The sequence below is a fragment of the Mus musculus genome, chromosome 11 (genome assembly GCF_000001635.26).
Source record: "Mus musculus strain C57BL/6J chromosome 11, GRCm38.p6 C57BL/6J".
NCBI classification, from domain to species: domain Eukaryota; kingdom Metazoa; phylum Chordata; class Mammalia; order Rodentia; family Muridae; genus Mus; species Mus musculus.
In genome coordinates this window covers 89,295,317-89,311,123 of record NC_000077.6, presented here as the reverse complement: position 1 = coordinate 89,311,123, position 15,807 = coordinate 89,295,317, and the positions used below count along the sequence as shown (strand labels likewise).

General features: G+C 51.2%; 1 protein-coding gene across 1 annotated transcript; it reads left to right on the top strand.

The window, feature by feature from the left end:
* Nucleotides 1-8,564: 8,564 nt before the first annotated feature.
* Nucleotides 8,565-10,486, top strand: Nog (noggin). The gene has a single exon (NM_008711.2). The coding sequence runs from the start codon at nt 9,104-9,106 to the stop codon at nt 9,800-9,802; it is 699 nt and encodes a 232-aa protein (NP_032737.1). The 5' UTR covers nt 8,565-9,103; the 3' UTR covers nt 9,803-10,486.
* Nucleotides 10,487-15,807: the final 5,321 nt, after the last annotated feature.

Below are 15,807 nucleotides of genomic sequence, written 5' to 3'. Positions count from 1 at the left end.
TCTCTGGGCCCACAGGTACCGATGACCCCTAAAGCCAAATATGATTCAAAGCCAGAAGGCAGATGCATGAAAAATCCCAGACCCCATGCAGGTCACAGTTCTGAGCTAAAAGCCCCTACTCCCACCCCACTCTCCTTACAGTGATCCTGGAATCTTGACTGTGGCTTTAAGAAGCTCTCTTATCTCTTGGTTCCTCAATGTCTCTACCTACAAAATGGGGAGATGGCAGTAATCCCTCCTTCCCCTCCAGAAGCTCCAGGGAGATTTCCAGAAGACCCTGACTGCCAGACAGGTTATTAGATGTCATCTGTATTAACATTGAGTTCTAGTTTCCCAGACCTGAAACAGAAAGAATAAGTATCTTTTGTGTTCCTTTGATGGCCCTGTCCTTCAGACCACTGATTTTAGGTCATTTATTTCCAGTCTCCAACTTTCCCCTCAAACCCATTCCAGACTGAAGAGTTAGTTGTTGACCAAGCATGAGATTGGCTCAGGCTGCCTTTTCCGTTTTGTTTTGCTTTGTTTCTCAACCTGATGGTGGGCTTTGACTCGGGGATCATTTTTATGTTGAAAGCAGTCTCGTTGCTCTGTAGAAGTCTGAGACAGGAGATTAAAGCATCATGAAACAGCGTCTGTCACATATTCATACACACGCACACACGTACGCACCCCCTGTGCTCAGAGCCTCGTCAAATGTGCCTGGCCCTCACGTTTCCACTGAGCTTGAGCAATGAACCATTTAACCAAACCGGAAACAAAGCACACTGGCTTCAGAAATCTTTTCAACGCCATCTCCAGCTTTATTAATGCTCGGTAGTTACTCTGGGGGAGGTTATTTCTTCTAAATTCACTGATGTAAATCTTGTATTGGTTTTCTCCTGGAGTACAAAAACATTGATGGCTCTCTCTCTCTTTTATTTTTAGAGGAGACTTACTTAAAGGCACTGTAAAGTTACAAAGTGAGGCTCACTCTTTCCCTGACCCACACACTTAACTCTGTACTTTAAGTGAAGCCATCATCAGTTAAAAATACACTTACCACTCTGTCTTTAGGAATCGCCTGGAAGTTCCTCCTTGCTCACAAAGCGATCCCTCCACAGAGACTTAAAGCAGGGGCTCTGGGTCCGAGGCTCTGGACCTCCATCTTGATGTAACTTAAGAGTGAAGCTTTGAAGCCTTTTTGCTTTCATGTGTGCTGTGTGCAGCGTGGGCTTTATGTGTTTATGTGTGTGTGCACATGTGTGTACACATATGTGTGTACACATATGTGCCTGTGCTTGTGGATACCGAAGGTTAACATCAAGTGTCTTCCTTAATGGTTCTCCACCAGTCCTTTGAGACAAGGTCTCTCACTGAACTTGGTACTCACGGATTCAGCCAGTGAGCTCTAGAAATCTGCCAGTATCCATTCACTGGACCCCAGGGCTGGAGCTACACATGCATGACCCTGTCCATGGCTTTTGCAAGGATGCTACGGACCCTGTTGCAGGTCTCCACATTTGTGCAACAAGCATTCTCCTGACTGAACCCTTCTCTGAGCCTCCCTCTAGTCTTGAAAACCTAATATCACCATGCTGTAGGGCTTTTGAGATTTGCTTGTTGTGTCTCTTTGTTTGTTGCTTTGGGGTTTTTTTTTTTTAATGTATTTAGAACCTCCTTGTCTTCTAGCATCTAGTTCCCAAACATCACTCATCTTCCACATTTCAGGCAGATTTTATCCCTTTCTCCATAGGCCAAATGTCACCAAGCCCAAGGAGCAGTCCTCACTCCTCTGGTTTGTGGTCTAATGACCTAATGACCTTTCAGCTCTCTCTTCTTGAGCACTGAATTTTCTTGGGGATCCCTTTTGGACCCCTACATACTGACATACGTCATCGTGGCATTGACATGTGGGTTATAGTCCTCTGCTTACTTTTCCATTCTCTCCCAAAAACCTCTGAACTCGTCAGAACTCTTGTTCTTCATCGAGCAAAGCACCCACAAAGGGTCGCCTGCCGGGTGAACAGATGGGTGAGGGACAATGAGTGGTCACAGGGTTCCTGCTCCAATGTGGCCCGGGATCTAGATGGCCAAGCATCAAAATGAGGTGGACTGGTCCAAGGCAAAAAAATGCAGGGTTGGGTGGGTTTCGTAGCTGGGACCTGGGAATCACTACACCTACCCGAAATGAGGTCAGTTTCCAGCTTATGTCTCAGTCTATTGAGCTCCCCGTCTCCTTGTTATCTTGGGTTTGGGAGGATAAGGAAGAGTAGACATTAACACAATAAACATTCATCCCAGGAAACGGGAGGAGAGGACTGGGGGGTAGGGGGGGGCTGGGGGGGTGGGGGGGTGGGGGTAGGGGGGTGGGGGGGTGGGGGGTGGGGGGGTGAGCCCAGGTTGAGGTAGGTAGGTATCTGTGTGTCTGTTGTGAGAAGATGTGTGGGACCTTCTGGGGCAGCTTGCTGCCAGGAGCTGCTTTTAGAAGCCTGAAGAGCTGAGGTAGGGAGAGAGGGCAGCAGGACAGCAGTGTGCAGTCATCCATGTGTGTGTGTGTGTGTGTGTGTGTGTGTGTGTGTGTATGTGTGTGTGTGTGTGTGTGTGTGTGTGTGTGTGTGTGTGTGTGTGTGTGTAGCAAGGGTTCCTGGCTAGTGCTGTGCTGAGTGTGCATGCACGTGGTACAGGCATTTGCTCAAGCATGATTGTACTTGTGACTGCTGTATGAAGTGAGACATTCTGTCGCCCTCCAATAAATGTGTCTACAGGAGTAGGTACCTGTGCAAATCCACAAGGGTCTTCGTTGGGGAGTGGAAAGTAAGTCCAAGGGCATTTGGAGGTTTTAAGTCTATATTAATTTGGTAACAGTTGCCGTTCGCAGACTACTTGCGAGCCTAGCAATAAGACTGTAGCATTATATCCATTTTCCTTTTGAAATACTAGGTTACGTGTGATTTAAAAAAAAAAAATCCAGAACTCGGAAATAAATAGTACTTGTTTCTAAAAGTGTGTGACAGGGGTTGCGGGTGAGTTTCTCCTGCCTCCAGACATCAGTTTAAGAAGCCAGAGGCCAAGCCTGCCCACCCAGGAGAGCCAACTCGAAGCACAGAGGCAGCAAGCAAAGGGAGAGATGTCTGCCGGCATCATCCCCACCCACCCCCAGGCCCCCCACATCAGGGGAGGCTAAACATGCAGAGGCTCCTGTCTCCAGGGTGGAGAGAGGCGCCCTCGTTAAAACTCAGATAAACAGTTTATCAGGAGATGAATGAGCCACCGGGCTCCAGAGACGGCTCCCCTTCACCAGTGTGGAGCCAGATGAGGAGGGGGCCGCTGACTGAGGGAGCCAAGGGGCTGTCGGGCTGGAGCGAGCCAGTCAATGTTCCTCTCCTCCTTTGGTCTTAAACATGTTCTCTATTTTGGGAAGCGTGTCCCAAACGCATTTGCCCGCCGCTTTTTCAGCCCAGCCCAGGTTTCAAAGTTTTTCTCCTCCTTTTCTCCTCTCCTACTTTCTCCTGGTTTGCAACTTAACTTCTCTAACCAGACTCCCATCTGCCATTGGACATACACGACTATAATGTATTGTGACATTAAGCTGGGTCTCTCGGCCTTCACTGGGTGCAGGGGGGCAGTGATGTGGCCAGGCCTGCCCCAGTTCCTAGGAAACCACAGGAACACACCACTCCATGGGCTTGGACAGAAAGGGATGGGTTGTGATATCCCTACCTTCATTTCCTCCAGTCAATGACAGAAAATGACAAGCATCTTAGCCCTCTAACTTCTTCTCTTTTTAAATTGCCAGATGTTACACTTAGTGGGGCAGCATCTAAAAGTGGTGATTGTCCTATGCCTAGGATGGTGCCAGCCATAAAAGATGGCTCTTCTCATGCCTTCTCCTTATGGCATCTCGTAGCCCTCTGACTTTTTGGTATCAAAGAGTCCCCGAGAGAAGTAAAGAGATTCACTGAAGGTCACACAGCAGATTTTCAGACATCCTATGTCCACTGAGCGGGGTGTTCCACACCCGCCTCAGGCCTTCTCTTTCAAGACCAAATGAAAAATTTTAAAAGTATATTCATAGAATCCCTCCAGGCTCCTCTTGCTGGAACATGGACCTGCTCAAGCAATTGTTCGAAAGAATCTTTCAGTTCTGTGCCAGGAATATTTTGTGGGACATACACCTGCCATGGGGACTGCCAAGGCTGACCCACATTGTAACTGATGATTGAACTTCCTATAAAAGCTAGTAAGGACCACAACCCCTGCGTACACATCCCACCTATGGAATAGCCCAAGAACTTCTAATGACTTTACTCCTGAAGGCTGACAGTTCCGAAGGGACAGCTCAACCATACACACTCAGAGCCAGGTGCTGGCATTAACTTCCATCAGCCCTCCCATACCTTCAGCCCTCTCTTGCTCCAACTAGAGGTAGCTGGCCAACTGAGGGCATCAGAGCTCTCCAAACAAAATACCACTCGGTGCATGCCCAACCCTAAGCGCCATGCTTGATGAGAGATCCTTTGCCCTCTTTAGATGCTACCATTCCATCAGGTGTGCAGTATCCTCACGTCACAGATGAGAAAGAAGCTGGCTGGTGTAAAGGTCACATTGCTGATGAGTGGCAGGGCCAGGACTCCAACCTCACTCCACTCAGTACAGAAGTTATCTTTTTGTGTTGAACCACCAGAGATGTAGCTCTTCCTCCATTCAGCATGCCCCAAGGTCCTTTGGCTATCCCTCATCTAGTGTGCTTCTTTTTTCTTTCAAACTCACATCCTATGTCTGAAGCATCCTCCTCTCCCTCATCAGATGGATACACCACTATCCTACATCAAGATAAATTGGCTAAATTTGAGCCATGCGTGGTGGCGCACGCTTTTAATCCCAGCACTTGGGAGGCAGAGGCAGGTGGATTTCTGAGTTCGAGGCCAGCCTGGTCTACAGAGTGAGTTCCAGGACAGCCAGGGCTACACAGAGAAACCCTGTCTCGAAAAACCAAAAAAAAAAAAAAAAAAAAAAAAAGATTAGCTAAATTTCCATTCTATCATTAAGATATTGCTCAGTCTAGTCTCTCAGAGCAATAACCCAGTGTTCCTTGGTACCTGAATATATGAGGCTGCTCCCCATTGTAGAGTGGAGTGGGGCTGTAGCCTCCCCAAATGTGGCATTTCCCAACTCGGCTTGTGGTTCGAGAACCCAATAATTTGAGAACCCAATACTGTGTATGTATAATAATAGCTCTAATACTCTTTTAGTTTGTCACAGTGTATCCTAAAATTCCAGACAACACTTAAAGACCAGCAGAAAGTGTTAAGTGTATCAAAAGGGAGCACAGCTTAAGGAAACCAATTTTGACAGCTTTATAGTGATCTACGGATTGTTCCAATGTCCTTTGAGTACTTCCTTCCTATGCTTGTCATCTCTCCCCTCTGGGGACTGCAGAAGGCTTGGCTGCAGGGTGGGGTCAGCTCTGCACTGTCTAACACTCGCATGGAGACATGCGTTTCCCTCTGATCTCCATGAATAAGTCACTGAGCCATCATCAAGTATGCATGGGTTCCCATTCTTCCTATGCTGTTCAGTCGGATCTATCCAGCCTACATAAAGGGCAGAAGGCTCTAGGTTGGCTTTTAAACAAAAACAGGTGATCAGGGGCTGGAGAGCTAGACGGCTGAGTGGTTAGGAGCTTTAGCTACTCTTCCAGAGGTCCTGGGTTCAACTCCCAGGACTCATCTGGATGATGATGGTGGCTCACAACTGTCTGTGCCTCATGTTCCAGGGGCACATGGCCTCTATAGGCACATGTGGTAAACAGATATGCATGCAGGCAAAACTCTCATACACATACAATAAAATAGTAATAAATTTAAAATAGTAATAAATTTGACAATTAAAAGAAAAACCCACAGGTGATTTGAAGGAAAAACGAAAGAAAAAACATCGCACAGTAAGTGAGCAATAGCTAGAACTTAACCCTGTCTCGGGAGAGCTGGGCTGGAGTTTATCTCCTCAAGTCTTTACCAGGAAAAAAATTTTTTTCTCTTAGTTGATTCTCAGCAGTGACAAAATTGCTCTGGAACATTTAATCTTCATGAGACAGCAAACGAATGCCAAACCACCATAAAACATATCAAAAAGCAAAGTCTGGGAGACCGTCTCAGATTATGTGCAAACCAGACTACTTTTTTAATTTTTAAAATTAGATTTATTGATTTTATTTTATGTGTGAGGCTTTTGCCTGCATACAAGTCTGTGTAACACTTGCATGCTTGGTGCCCACAGAGGTCAGAAAAGGCCATCAGATGTCCTAGAACTGGAGTTAAGGATGGCTGTGAGCCACCATGCTGGGAAAAGAACCCTGGTCCTCTGCGAAACAGTCGGTGCCCTTTACCACTGAGTCACCTCTCTAACCCTAAGACCTAGACCAATTTTTAAAAAACAATGATTGTTCCTAAATTGTTCCTATTTGTTCTTGAGGGTGTCCTAGAACTCACTGTGCAACTCAGGCTGGCCTTGAACTCATAATCCCCTCTCCCCAGCCTCCCATATGCAGGGACCACACTGATCCCAGTAGGTCACTTTTTTCTCCAGTGGTGACCAAAGCAAGACCTTGTTATAGACAGAACCCAGAGAGTCTAATTCTACTTGTCTAGTCATTACAGCTGTGGGAAGTGTTCACACCTGAAACTGGGCATCTCTCTCTATGGCTGAGGTCTTGCAGAAAAGTCATACAATGCAGTGCTTTCCCCCCTTAGGGGACTAGAAGGAAAACTAGACCTTCTAGTTTTGTTTGACCTTCTAGTTTTGTTTGACCAAACACACTAGACCTTCTAGTGTGTTTGAGGCTGTGACACTGGGAATGCCTAACTCCCACTCCTGGTGAATTCCAGGACATTCACTCCAGATATCTCTCCTCCACCCCTATCCAGATGGGATCACGTCACCATCATAAAGGACTCTGAGCTCGGTCTTGACCCAGCTCTTCCTCCAAAGGAAAACAGTTCCCATTTCTCATCAAAGGGTTTATTCCTTCTTTTCAATAAGCAGTGTCCCTTTGCTGGGCTGAATTTGGATTAGTGACCTAACTCAGTTGTTAGAACTATAAGATGGTTGGGGGGGGGGGGGAACTTAGGTCACTAATCCAAAAACTAAAGTTTAGAGTGCCACCCAAGCGACTTACCCAAGGTCTACATAGATGTGCCAGAGTGGACAGCATCCAGAACTAGGGTACCTTATTTCTAGTATACATTTCCTTTTCTAGTCACCACTCTCTGCCCACTGAGGCTGTTTGCCCCAGCCAGATGATGCAAACCTGTGTACTTGTGAAATCGAAGTACCTTGGAGGAAAATCTCAGGATCTTTGTTTACACTAAGTCTGGAGATCTATGAGAAAGCATTCAAAAGCATAAAGTGCCTGTCAGTGTGTAAATATGGCACAGATGCGCACACACACACACACACACACACACCAGCCAGAACTAAATGCAGGGATCACAAAGGGCCAGCAGAGGGCGCGCCGCCCCCAGGGAGGTGAGAGCTAGTTGTACCAAGCAGCGAAGATTAGGAGAGCCACAGGCTAGGAGGATGTACCTCTATCTCCCCGCCACTCACCCGGTAGGACTAGGCGAAGGAGGAGGGTGAGAAGACCCCCGACTCCCCGCTTCGTGGATCTGAGGGGCAGAGAAGGGGTGCTACCTAGAAATTACATCACGCTGCGCAACGCTGCGGCTCTTGGTGTGTGTGTGTGTGTGTGTGTGTGTGTGTGTGTGTGTGTGTGTGTGTGTGTGTGTGTGTGTTGGGGGGAGGGGACTTACCCCAAGCCCGAGAGAGAGAGAGAGAGAGAGAGAGAGAGAGAGAGAGAGAGAGAGAGAGAGAGAGAGAGAGAGAGTGTAAAAAAGACACGCACCCGGGAAAATGCTCCATGCACATGGAGAAATTTCTTGCTAGGAACTGCACTGGAAACCGGGCCCCCGGCATCTCCCTGCTGCTCCCCTCCCGGTACAAATCACTCAGCTAGTGAGAGTCCCCCAGCCCCACCTCGACAACCCCACACCCCTCAACTCCAGCCCTGCACCCTCCAGCCTGGCTCCAGCGCCGCCACGAGCTTTCCCCGGGACTGGCCCTGGCGGGGCGCCTAGAGCCCCATTGCATTGCTCCAGGAGAAAGGAGGGGGGCGGTGCATTTTGTAGGAGGAGGAGAACCGGGGCGGGGGTTGGGGGGGGGAGAGAAAATTGCGCGGAGACCTGCCAAGCGCCACCGCCGCCGCCGCCACCGCCGCTGCCGCGCCGCCGCCGCCTGTGAGCTCCGGCGGGCAGCCTGACTGTCGGCTTCCCGGGGCATCTGGGTCCGGCGGGGCACAGTCCTGGGCGCTGCCGGAGCCGCCGCCGCCGCCGCCGCCGCGGCGACCAGTGCAGTCGCTTTCCCCCCGAGCCCGTGCGTCTCCGGCTCCTCGCGGGTGGAGGAGTTGGGGGTGGGGTTGTTGTTTGGGGGGAAGAAGGGGGAGGGGGCAACGCGGAGAGAGAGTCAGTGGTTTCCATGGTGATGGAGCTGAAAGTGCAGGAAATTTAAAGGCTTGGACCCTGCGAGACAGACAAACCGGTGCCAACGTGCGCGGACGCCGCCGCCGCCACCGCCGCCACCGCCGCTGGAGTCCGCCGGGCAGAGCCGGCTGCGCTGCCCGGAGCAGGCAGAGAGAAGTGGCCCAGGACCCGCTCTACCGGAGGCTCCGCACAGAGAAACAAGACGCCGAGCGACCGGAGGAGGAGGAGGGAAAAGGCTCGTCCACGCGCCCTGCGCCGCCGGCAGCCCGGGAGAACAGCGAGGAGCCGGCGCCCCCAGCGCCCCACGGTCGCGCTGGAGTAATCTCGGATGCCCGACCGCGGCCGCCTTCCCAAGTAGAGCGGCGGGGGGGAATTGCGACCAACTCGTGCGCGTCTTCTGCGCCGCGGCGGGAGCCGGCGCTGCGCGAACGGCTCTCCTCGCGGCTCATGCTGCCTGCCCTGCGCCTGCTCAGCCTCGGGTGAGCCACCTCCGGAGGGACCGGGGAGCACGGCAGCGCCGCGGACTCGGCGTGCTCTCCTCCGGGGACGCGGGACGAAGAGGCAGCCCCGGGGCGCGCGCGGGAGGCATGGAGCGCTGCCCCAGCCTGGGGGTCACCCTCTACGCCCTGGTGGTGGTCCTGGGGCTGCGGGCAGCACCAGCCGGCGGCCAGCACTATCTACACATCCGCCCAGCACCCAGCGACAACCTGCCCCTGGTGGACCTCATCGAACATCCAGACCCTATCTTTGACCCTAAGGAGAAGGATCTGAACGAGACGCTGCTGCGCTCGCTGCTCGGGGGCCACTACGACCCGGGCTTTATGGCTACTTCGCCCCCTGAGGACCGACCCGGAGGGGGCGGGGGACCGGCTGGAGGTGCCGAGGACCTGGCGGAGCTGGACCAGCTGCTGCGGCAGCGGCCGTCGGGGGCCATGCCGAGCGAGATCAAAGGGCTGGAGTTCTCCGAGGGCTTGGCCCAAGGCAAGAAACAGCGCCTGAGCAAGAAGCTGAGGAGGAAGTTACAGATGTGGCTGTGGTCACAGACCTTCTGCCCGGTGCTGTACGCGTGGAATGACCTAGGCAGCCGCTTTTGGCCACGCTACGTGAAGGTGGGCAGCTGCTTCAGCAAGCGCTCCTGCTCTGTGCCCGAGGGCATGGTGTGTAAGCCATCCAAGTCTGTGCACCTCACGGTGCTGCGGTGGCGCTGTCAGCGGCGCGGGGGTCAGCGCTGCGGCTGGATTCCCATCCAGTACCCCATCATTTCCGAGTGTAAGTGTTCCTGCTAGAACTCGGGGGGGCCCCCTGCCCGCGCCCAGACACTTGATGGATCCCCACCAACGCCCCCCCTACCCCCACCACCTCCAACCAGTTTCACCACCCTCTAGCGAGGGTTTTCAATGAACTTTTTTTCTTCTTGGCTACAGAGACCTGGCTTTCTGGTTCCTGTAATGCACTGTTTAACTGTGTAGGAATGTATATGTGTGTGTATATACGGTCCCAGTTTTAATTTACTTATTAAAAGGTCAGTATTATACGTCAAAAGTTACCCGGCTTCTACTGTATTTTAAAAAGGCAAGCAAAAGGAAAAAAGAGCAGAGAAAAGAGAGACTTATTCTGGTTGTTGGTAATAATGTTAACCTGCTATTTATATCCCAGTACCCTTCGCATGGCGAAGCAGGGGGGAAAAGTTATTTTTTCTTAAAAGTACAAAGAGAGGGGGAACTTTTGTAGAAGGACTTTTTTTTTAAAAAAAAGCTATTTTCCATTCTTCGGAAAGTGTTTTGATTTTCCTTAGACCTCGAAGAAGTTATAGAGTTCAATGTTATTTTACAGTTATTGTAAATATAGAGAACAAATGGAATGACTAATCATTGTAAATTAAGAGTATCTGCTATTTATTCTTTATAATATCCCGTGTAGTAAATAAGGAAGAAGTGCAGAACAGGATTAAAGAAAACCACTAAAACCGACTGGGCTCTACACTGTGATTCACTTGTGTTGGTGATTGATGGGGGGGTGGGTGTCGCCGAGCTTACTACGCCTATTGGGAGACATGCTCATCCGTTCGTACTCCCCCCCCCCTTGTGGGGTGATGAAGGTGACTGTAAAATTTTCAGTGTGTGTGCCGGGGCGGGGGGGGGGGGGTGTTATTCTCAAACCCCATCTTTTAAGTATCATGTGGCTTTCTGCAGAGTCTCCAAGGGTACCCTCCCCGGTGACACGAAAGCTCAGGCCTATAGTGACCTCGACACCCAGCCGGCCCCCTGGAGCTGACCCCGGGCTGGGCCGATGAGGGCGGGAGGGAGGGGGCGGCTGCTTTGTCCAGGCTGACAGGCCCTTCACAATGGGGACACGTGTCTTTCACACCTTCCCTGGGGGCGGAGTGCCGCTGAAACTTGACCCCCGAGGAATGGGGGGGGGTGTCAGAGCGCGCCCACCCAGATCCAGCCACCCCTCCCTCCTTGCACCCCCACCACAATATCCAGCCCTTGTTAACCCTTTGCACGCCCAGAAACTATGGTGGTTACGGCTAAAGTGACCCCTTGAATTCAACTACATACAACCTCAGGGATCCTGCAGGTCTGGAGCCCCCACGTCCCAGACCCACAACTGACTAGGGAGAGATAATTTGGATATTTGACACTCACATGGGCCTCTTCCAGGACCTAAGGAAGACTGAGGTCCCAAATTTCAGAGGTGTGTGAATCTGGGTACAAATCACCAACTCTGGGACCTGCACTGAGGAGAGGGACATGACACCCCCCTTCCCTGGACATTTACTCCACTTGGGGTTGAGAAGGGAGGGGAAATCAAAATGGGATTTTTGCTCTTTAGGACAGATGCAAAGTTACCCCTTAAAGGTTCGGGTGAATATCACTGTACCCCACCCTTAAAAATTCATTTTCTTGGAACCGGCTCTAGACTCTCCCGTGCATCTCTTCACCTCAATCCCCAGTGGCCGTCATCCACTCAGCTCCACGTGGGCCGGCTTCCTGACACCGCTCCCCGCTCCTTTTATTTATCTTGGACTCCACAGTCGCTCTCCTTTGCTCCCTTCCCCACCCCCTTGCCACCTCGTCGCGCCTCCCTCCAAGCCTCCTGTCCTCTGCCTCTCCTCCCCCCCCCCCCGAGCTGCCCCCCCCCCCGGAGTCGCAGCGAATCTATGCTAATTATTTCAAACCTGCGCCGAGTCCCCAGCTCAGTCTCAATGCCCCGGGCCCCGCCCTCCCTGTCCCTCCAGCCCGGCGCTTTCTTCCCTCCCGACGCAGCCTCGGTGGCTCCTCATTTCAATAGCCTGGCCCGGGAGCCGGAGCCCCCTCCCCGGCGCTGCCTCCGTCAGCCGTGGGACAGACGTTAGGGTATTCATTAACTGGGAGCCGAGGAATAACGGCATTATTCCCCCAGAGAGGGCACCCTGCCCCCGCGACTATCTGAGGCTTCATTGTAAAAGGATTAAAAGTTAAAGACCTCCATCTTATGATTCTTTCATTTAATCTTTCTGGCGCCTGGGAGACATGCTCGATGGATGATGGCTTTTAAAATATTCCTAATGTCGGCTACCTTAAGACTCCAAGCCGGGCAAACAAACGTAATTTATTTCCAGAAGAAAGAGGATATTGAGATGTTTAAGTTTATGAACCGCCGTCCCCATGTATATTTGTTAAGTTCTGACAAATACCCAAATAACGTTAAAAATCAGCCATTCATCACTTATGAATTTATGCAAAACTTTCTATGCCCCGGGCCAATATTTTTGTAGACAGAGTTTCACTTGCGAGGGGCGGAGGAGATGGGGAGGAGGGACGAGGAGGGGGCTTGGGTCGGGGTGGGGGGGAGCCCAAAGCAAGAATTTTCATGCCTGGTAAACACGCGAATTATGCGAAGAGAGTTATTCCCAGCTGGGCGGGCAGCCAAAACTCGGAGAGCGCGCGGAGGCCAGCGCCCCCACCCCCACGTTGGTAATGTCATTGGATTACAATGCGAGGTCTTCCCTCCGCGACGCCCCCTCCTCCCGCCGCGGGCCCGCCCGCCCGCCCGCCCGCGCCCCTCCTCCCCACCCCTGCCCACTTGGAAAACCCGCTCGCAGCCGGCGAGCTTCTCGGCTTTCAGAGCCAGGAGCCAGAGTGAGCTGGGAGGACCCGCGCTGCAGACGTGACGGGCTACAGACCACCGCACTGACAGACCCGGAGGGCTGGCCCAAGAAGGCTCCGCGCGCGCACGGAGAACCCTACCGGACGCAGGCGGTCCCACAAGAAGAAGGCAGGAGGCGCTGGTCCTAGAACTAATGTGTGTGCTTGATGCCCTGGCCACTCTCTCCTCCTATTATGATTAGTGTCGATAATACTATAATTCTAAGGGAGAGGGCTGTAAGCAAAGAGGCACCGTCCCCACGGTCACCTACTCCTTACAGGAGAAAAATTGATCTAGGAGTCCTCTATGGAAGCCTGTGTCTATGAACTGACGCAGCTGCTGAGAGACAGTGTCCCCCGTAGAGATTTATAACTATGACAGACACATCGCCTCTGCCAAACCCAGTACCAGTCAGAGTCCAGAGGGTCGGGGCAACTGTCCCTCTCCTCAGGATGGTGAGGGTTCCCTTTCTTTTTTCAATGGCTCCCTTTATTTCCTGCCACCCTTTCAACACCCAGCCACTCTCCACACTCAAGGAAACTAAGGTCAAATGTCCACGGAAGGCCCAAAGGCCCCCAGAGTCTGGGAATGAGATCTGGCTCCCTGTTGAGACAGAGAAGCCGGAGGTCCATTATCAGTCTTGCTTCTGAGACTCCTGGGAAAGGGGATTGAAGCTTGGTGGCAGCTGCAGGAGGAAGCTGGGTGTGTATTAAGAGCTCTTAGCTATGCTACAAGAGGACAGCAAGGGGAGGGCCCAGCCCATATTGGTATTTTGAAGGGGGTGATTCATCCTTTTTCTTTAATGCTCTTGGAATGTTAGGGCTGGAGGGGAGCTTAGATTCCAGTGCCCACCGCTCAATCTGCTGGTGAGAAGACCGTCCTCAGCAGCCGCTTGCTGACATCACATAGCCTGATACCCTTGGCTTTGGCTAGGAGTTCTTTCTCCCTCTCCCTCTCCCTCTCCCTCTCCTCTTCACCATACTCTCTCTCTAAGGGGACTCCTTTCCTCCTTATTCCTTAAATTTATTTAAGGAAAATTTACTGGTGGGAGACAGTTTTGAATTGACACCATCCCAGAGGTTCCTCGAGCTGACTGGCCAATCTGCTGTACCCATTCAACAGGCATGCATTAAGAGTGTCTCTTGAGGCTATGCTGGGGCCTAGCAAACACAGAAGTGGATGCTCACAGTCAGCTATTGGATGGATCACAGGGACCCCAATGGAGGAGCTAGAGAAAGTACCCAAGGAGCTAAAGGGGTCTGCAACCCTATAGGTGGAACAACAATATGAACTAACCAGTACCCCCCGGAGCTCGTGTCTCTAGCTGCATATGTATCAGAAGATGGCCTAGTCAGCCATCAGTGGAAAGAGAGGCCCATTGGACACGCAAACTTTATATGTCCCAGTACAGGGGAATGCTAGGGCCAAAAAGTGGGAGTGGGTGGGAGGAGGGTATGGGGGACTTTTGGGATAGCATTGGAAATGTAAATGAAGAAAATACCTAATTAAAATAAATTTTTAAAAAAAAGAGTTTCTCTTGTACCAAGCACCTGGGGCTAGACCCTGTTCTCATGAGCGCAATCCATTTCACATAAGGAAACTGGAACCCAGAGAGTTTAAACAGCTTGCCCAAAGCCACACAGTATGTGACACAGTTATGCTCAAAACCCTAGTCATCACCAAAGCCCATGCCTCTCCTGGAGATTTCTTTCTCTTGAAGGACGTGAGCACTTGGCTTGGGGAACTGTACGTGCCACTCTGTGTCACAACCCACAGCCTCCATGCAGGTAGATTGTGTGCCGTTTATATATCCATACCTTGCCATTCTCCCATCTCACACGAGGAGATGACCATGCAACGGGGAGGTGAGAAATGATTGAGACTCAATACAGTGAAAGGATTTAAACAATCAAATGAGAAGGCCAGAGAGAGGAAGGGGCACAGTTGGACTGTGCAACCGGGAAAGGTGTTTGACTATAGTCTCGATAAGCACATTGAATATCAACCCACTGACCAAGGCAGGAGGAGAAAAGGACATTGGGACTGAGAGAGAAGAGTGTGTTAAGTAAAGGAGCGGTGTTGGAGAAGTATTTGTATGTTTGGGAAACAGCTCAAACTTTAACTTAGGCTGGATTCATGCCGAGAGAGAGAGCAAGCAATAAAGTCTGAAAAGCAGGCTGAAGCCAGATGAGAGAGGATTGTGAATGCCAGCTACAATCCCCAAACCTCATTTCTCAAGCAATAGGACTTGAATAGGCCAGAGATAGCACTTGAGCTTCATATCAGAAATGAATCCTTGATTCGTTCAGTCGAGAGTTAGGGAGCACCGTTCTGGTTATGTGTTGGTATACAACAAGCAAGCTCAAGCTCAAGTCTTAAAATCACCGCTTAGCCTTGCTCGTGACTCTTGAAGTTAAGAGAGGTTGCCCACTACACTCATTGTATCGAATGAGCAGTGGAAGATTGACTCTCAAAAAGACAATTCAGCCCCCAGCTGTGAGCCAGCTCAACCAGCATACTGACCAGAGAGCCCCCCATACTGGCTTCTCTATGTACTTTGGCTTTTCTCACGACATAATGGCTTCAGGACAGCTGGACACACTTGGCAGCTATGGCTCTGAGAGAAAGTGTCCCCAGAGGCTCAGATGGTGGCCGCAAGGCATCTTCTGACAGTCTTGGAAGTCTTGTGACACCATTTCCAGTTTAGTCTACTGGTTAAGCAAGTCTCTCAGGCCAGCCCAGATGCAAGGCGAAGGACACCAAACACTACCTCTTCATGATCCAGCAGGGACAAATTGTGGTTGTGGTAAGCCACTCTGTGTTAAGCACGGCCCTGGGCAAGAGCTGTTGAGTTTTCCCAGACCCAAACAGAGAAAGAGTCATTTCCAGTTGAAGTCTGGCACCATTGGCCAAGAGGGATGGAAGATAGCAACAGTGGCTTCTCTAAGGCTGGTTATAGAGGACCTTGCTGAAGCCCATGTTTGAGGGGCATCAGGGCCAAAGAGTATAGACTTTGCTGGCCAGAAACCTAAAAAGGACCTGGGGACTGGAGGTCGAAAGGCTGGCGGAGATGTCTAAGAAGCTGCTGATGTTGCAGCCTACGAGGGACCGGGCACATGAAGGGATCTCGGAGGCATGCACTCTGATCATTTTCTGCCCT

Bases quoted from the DNA above. Each gene is read 5' to 3' on its own strand.
- Nog (NM_008711.2), top strand. From the start codon at position 9,104: ATGGAGCGCTGCCCCAGCCTGGGGGTCACCCTCTACGCCCTGGTGGTG.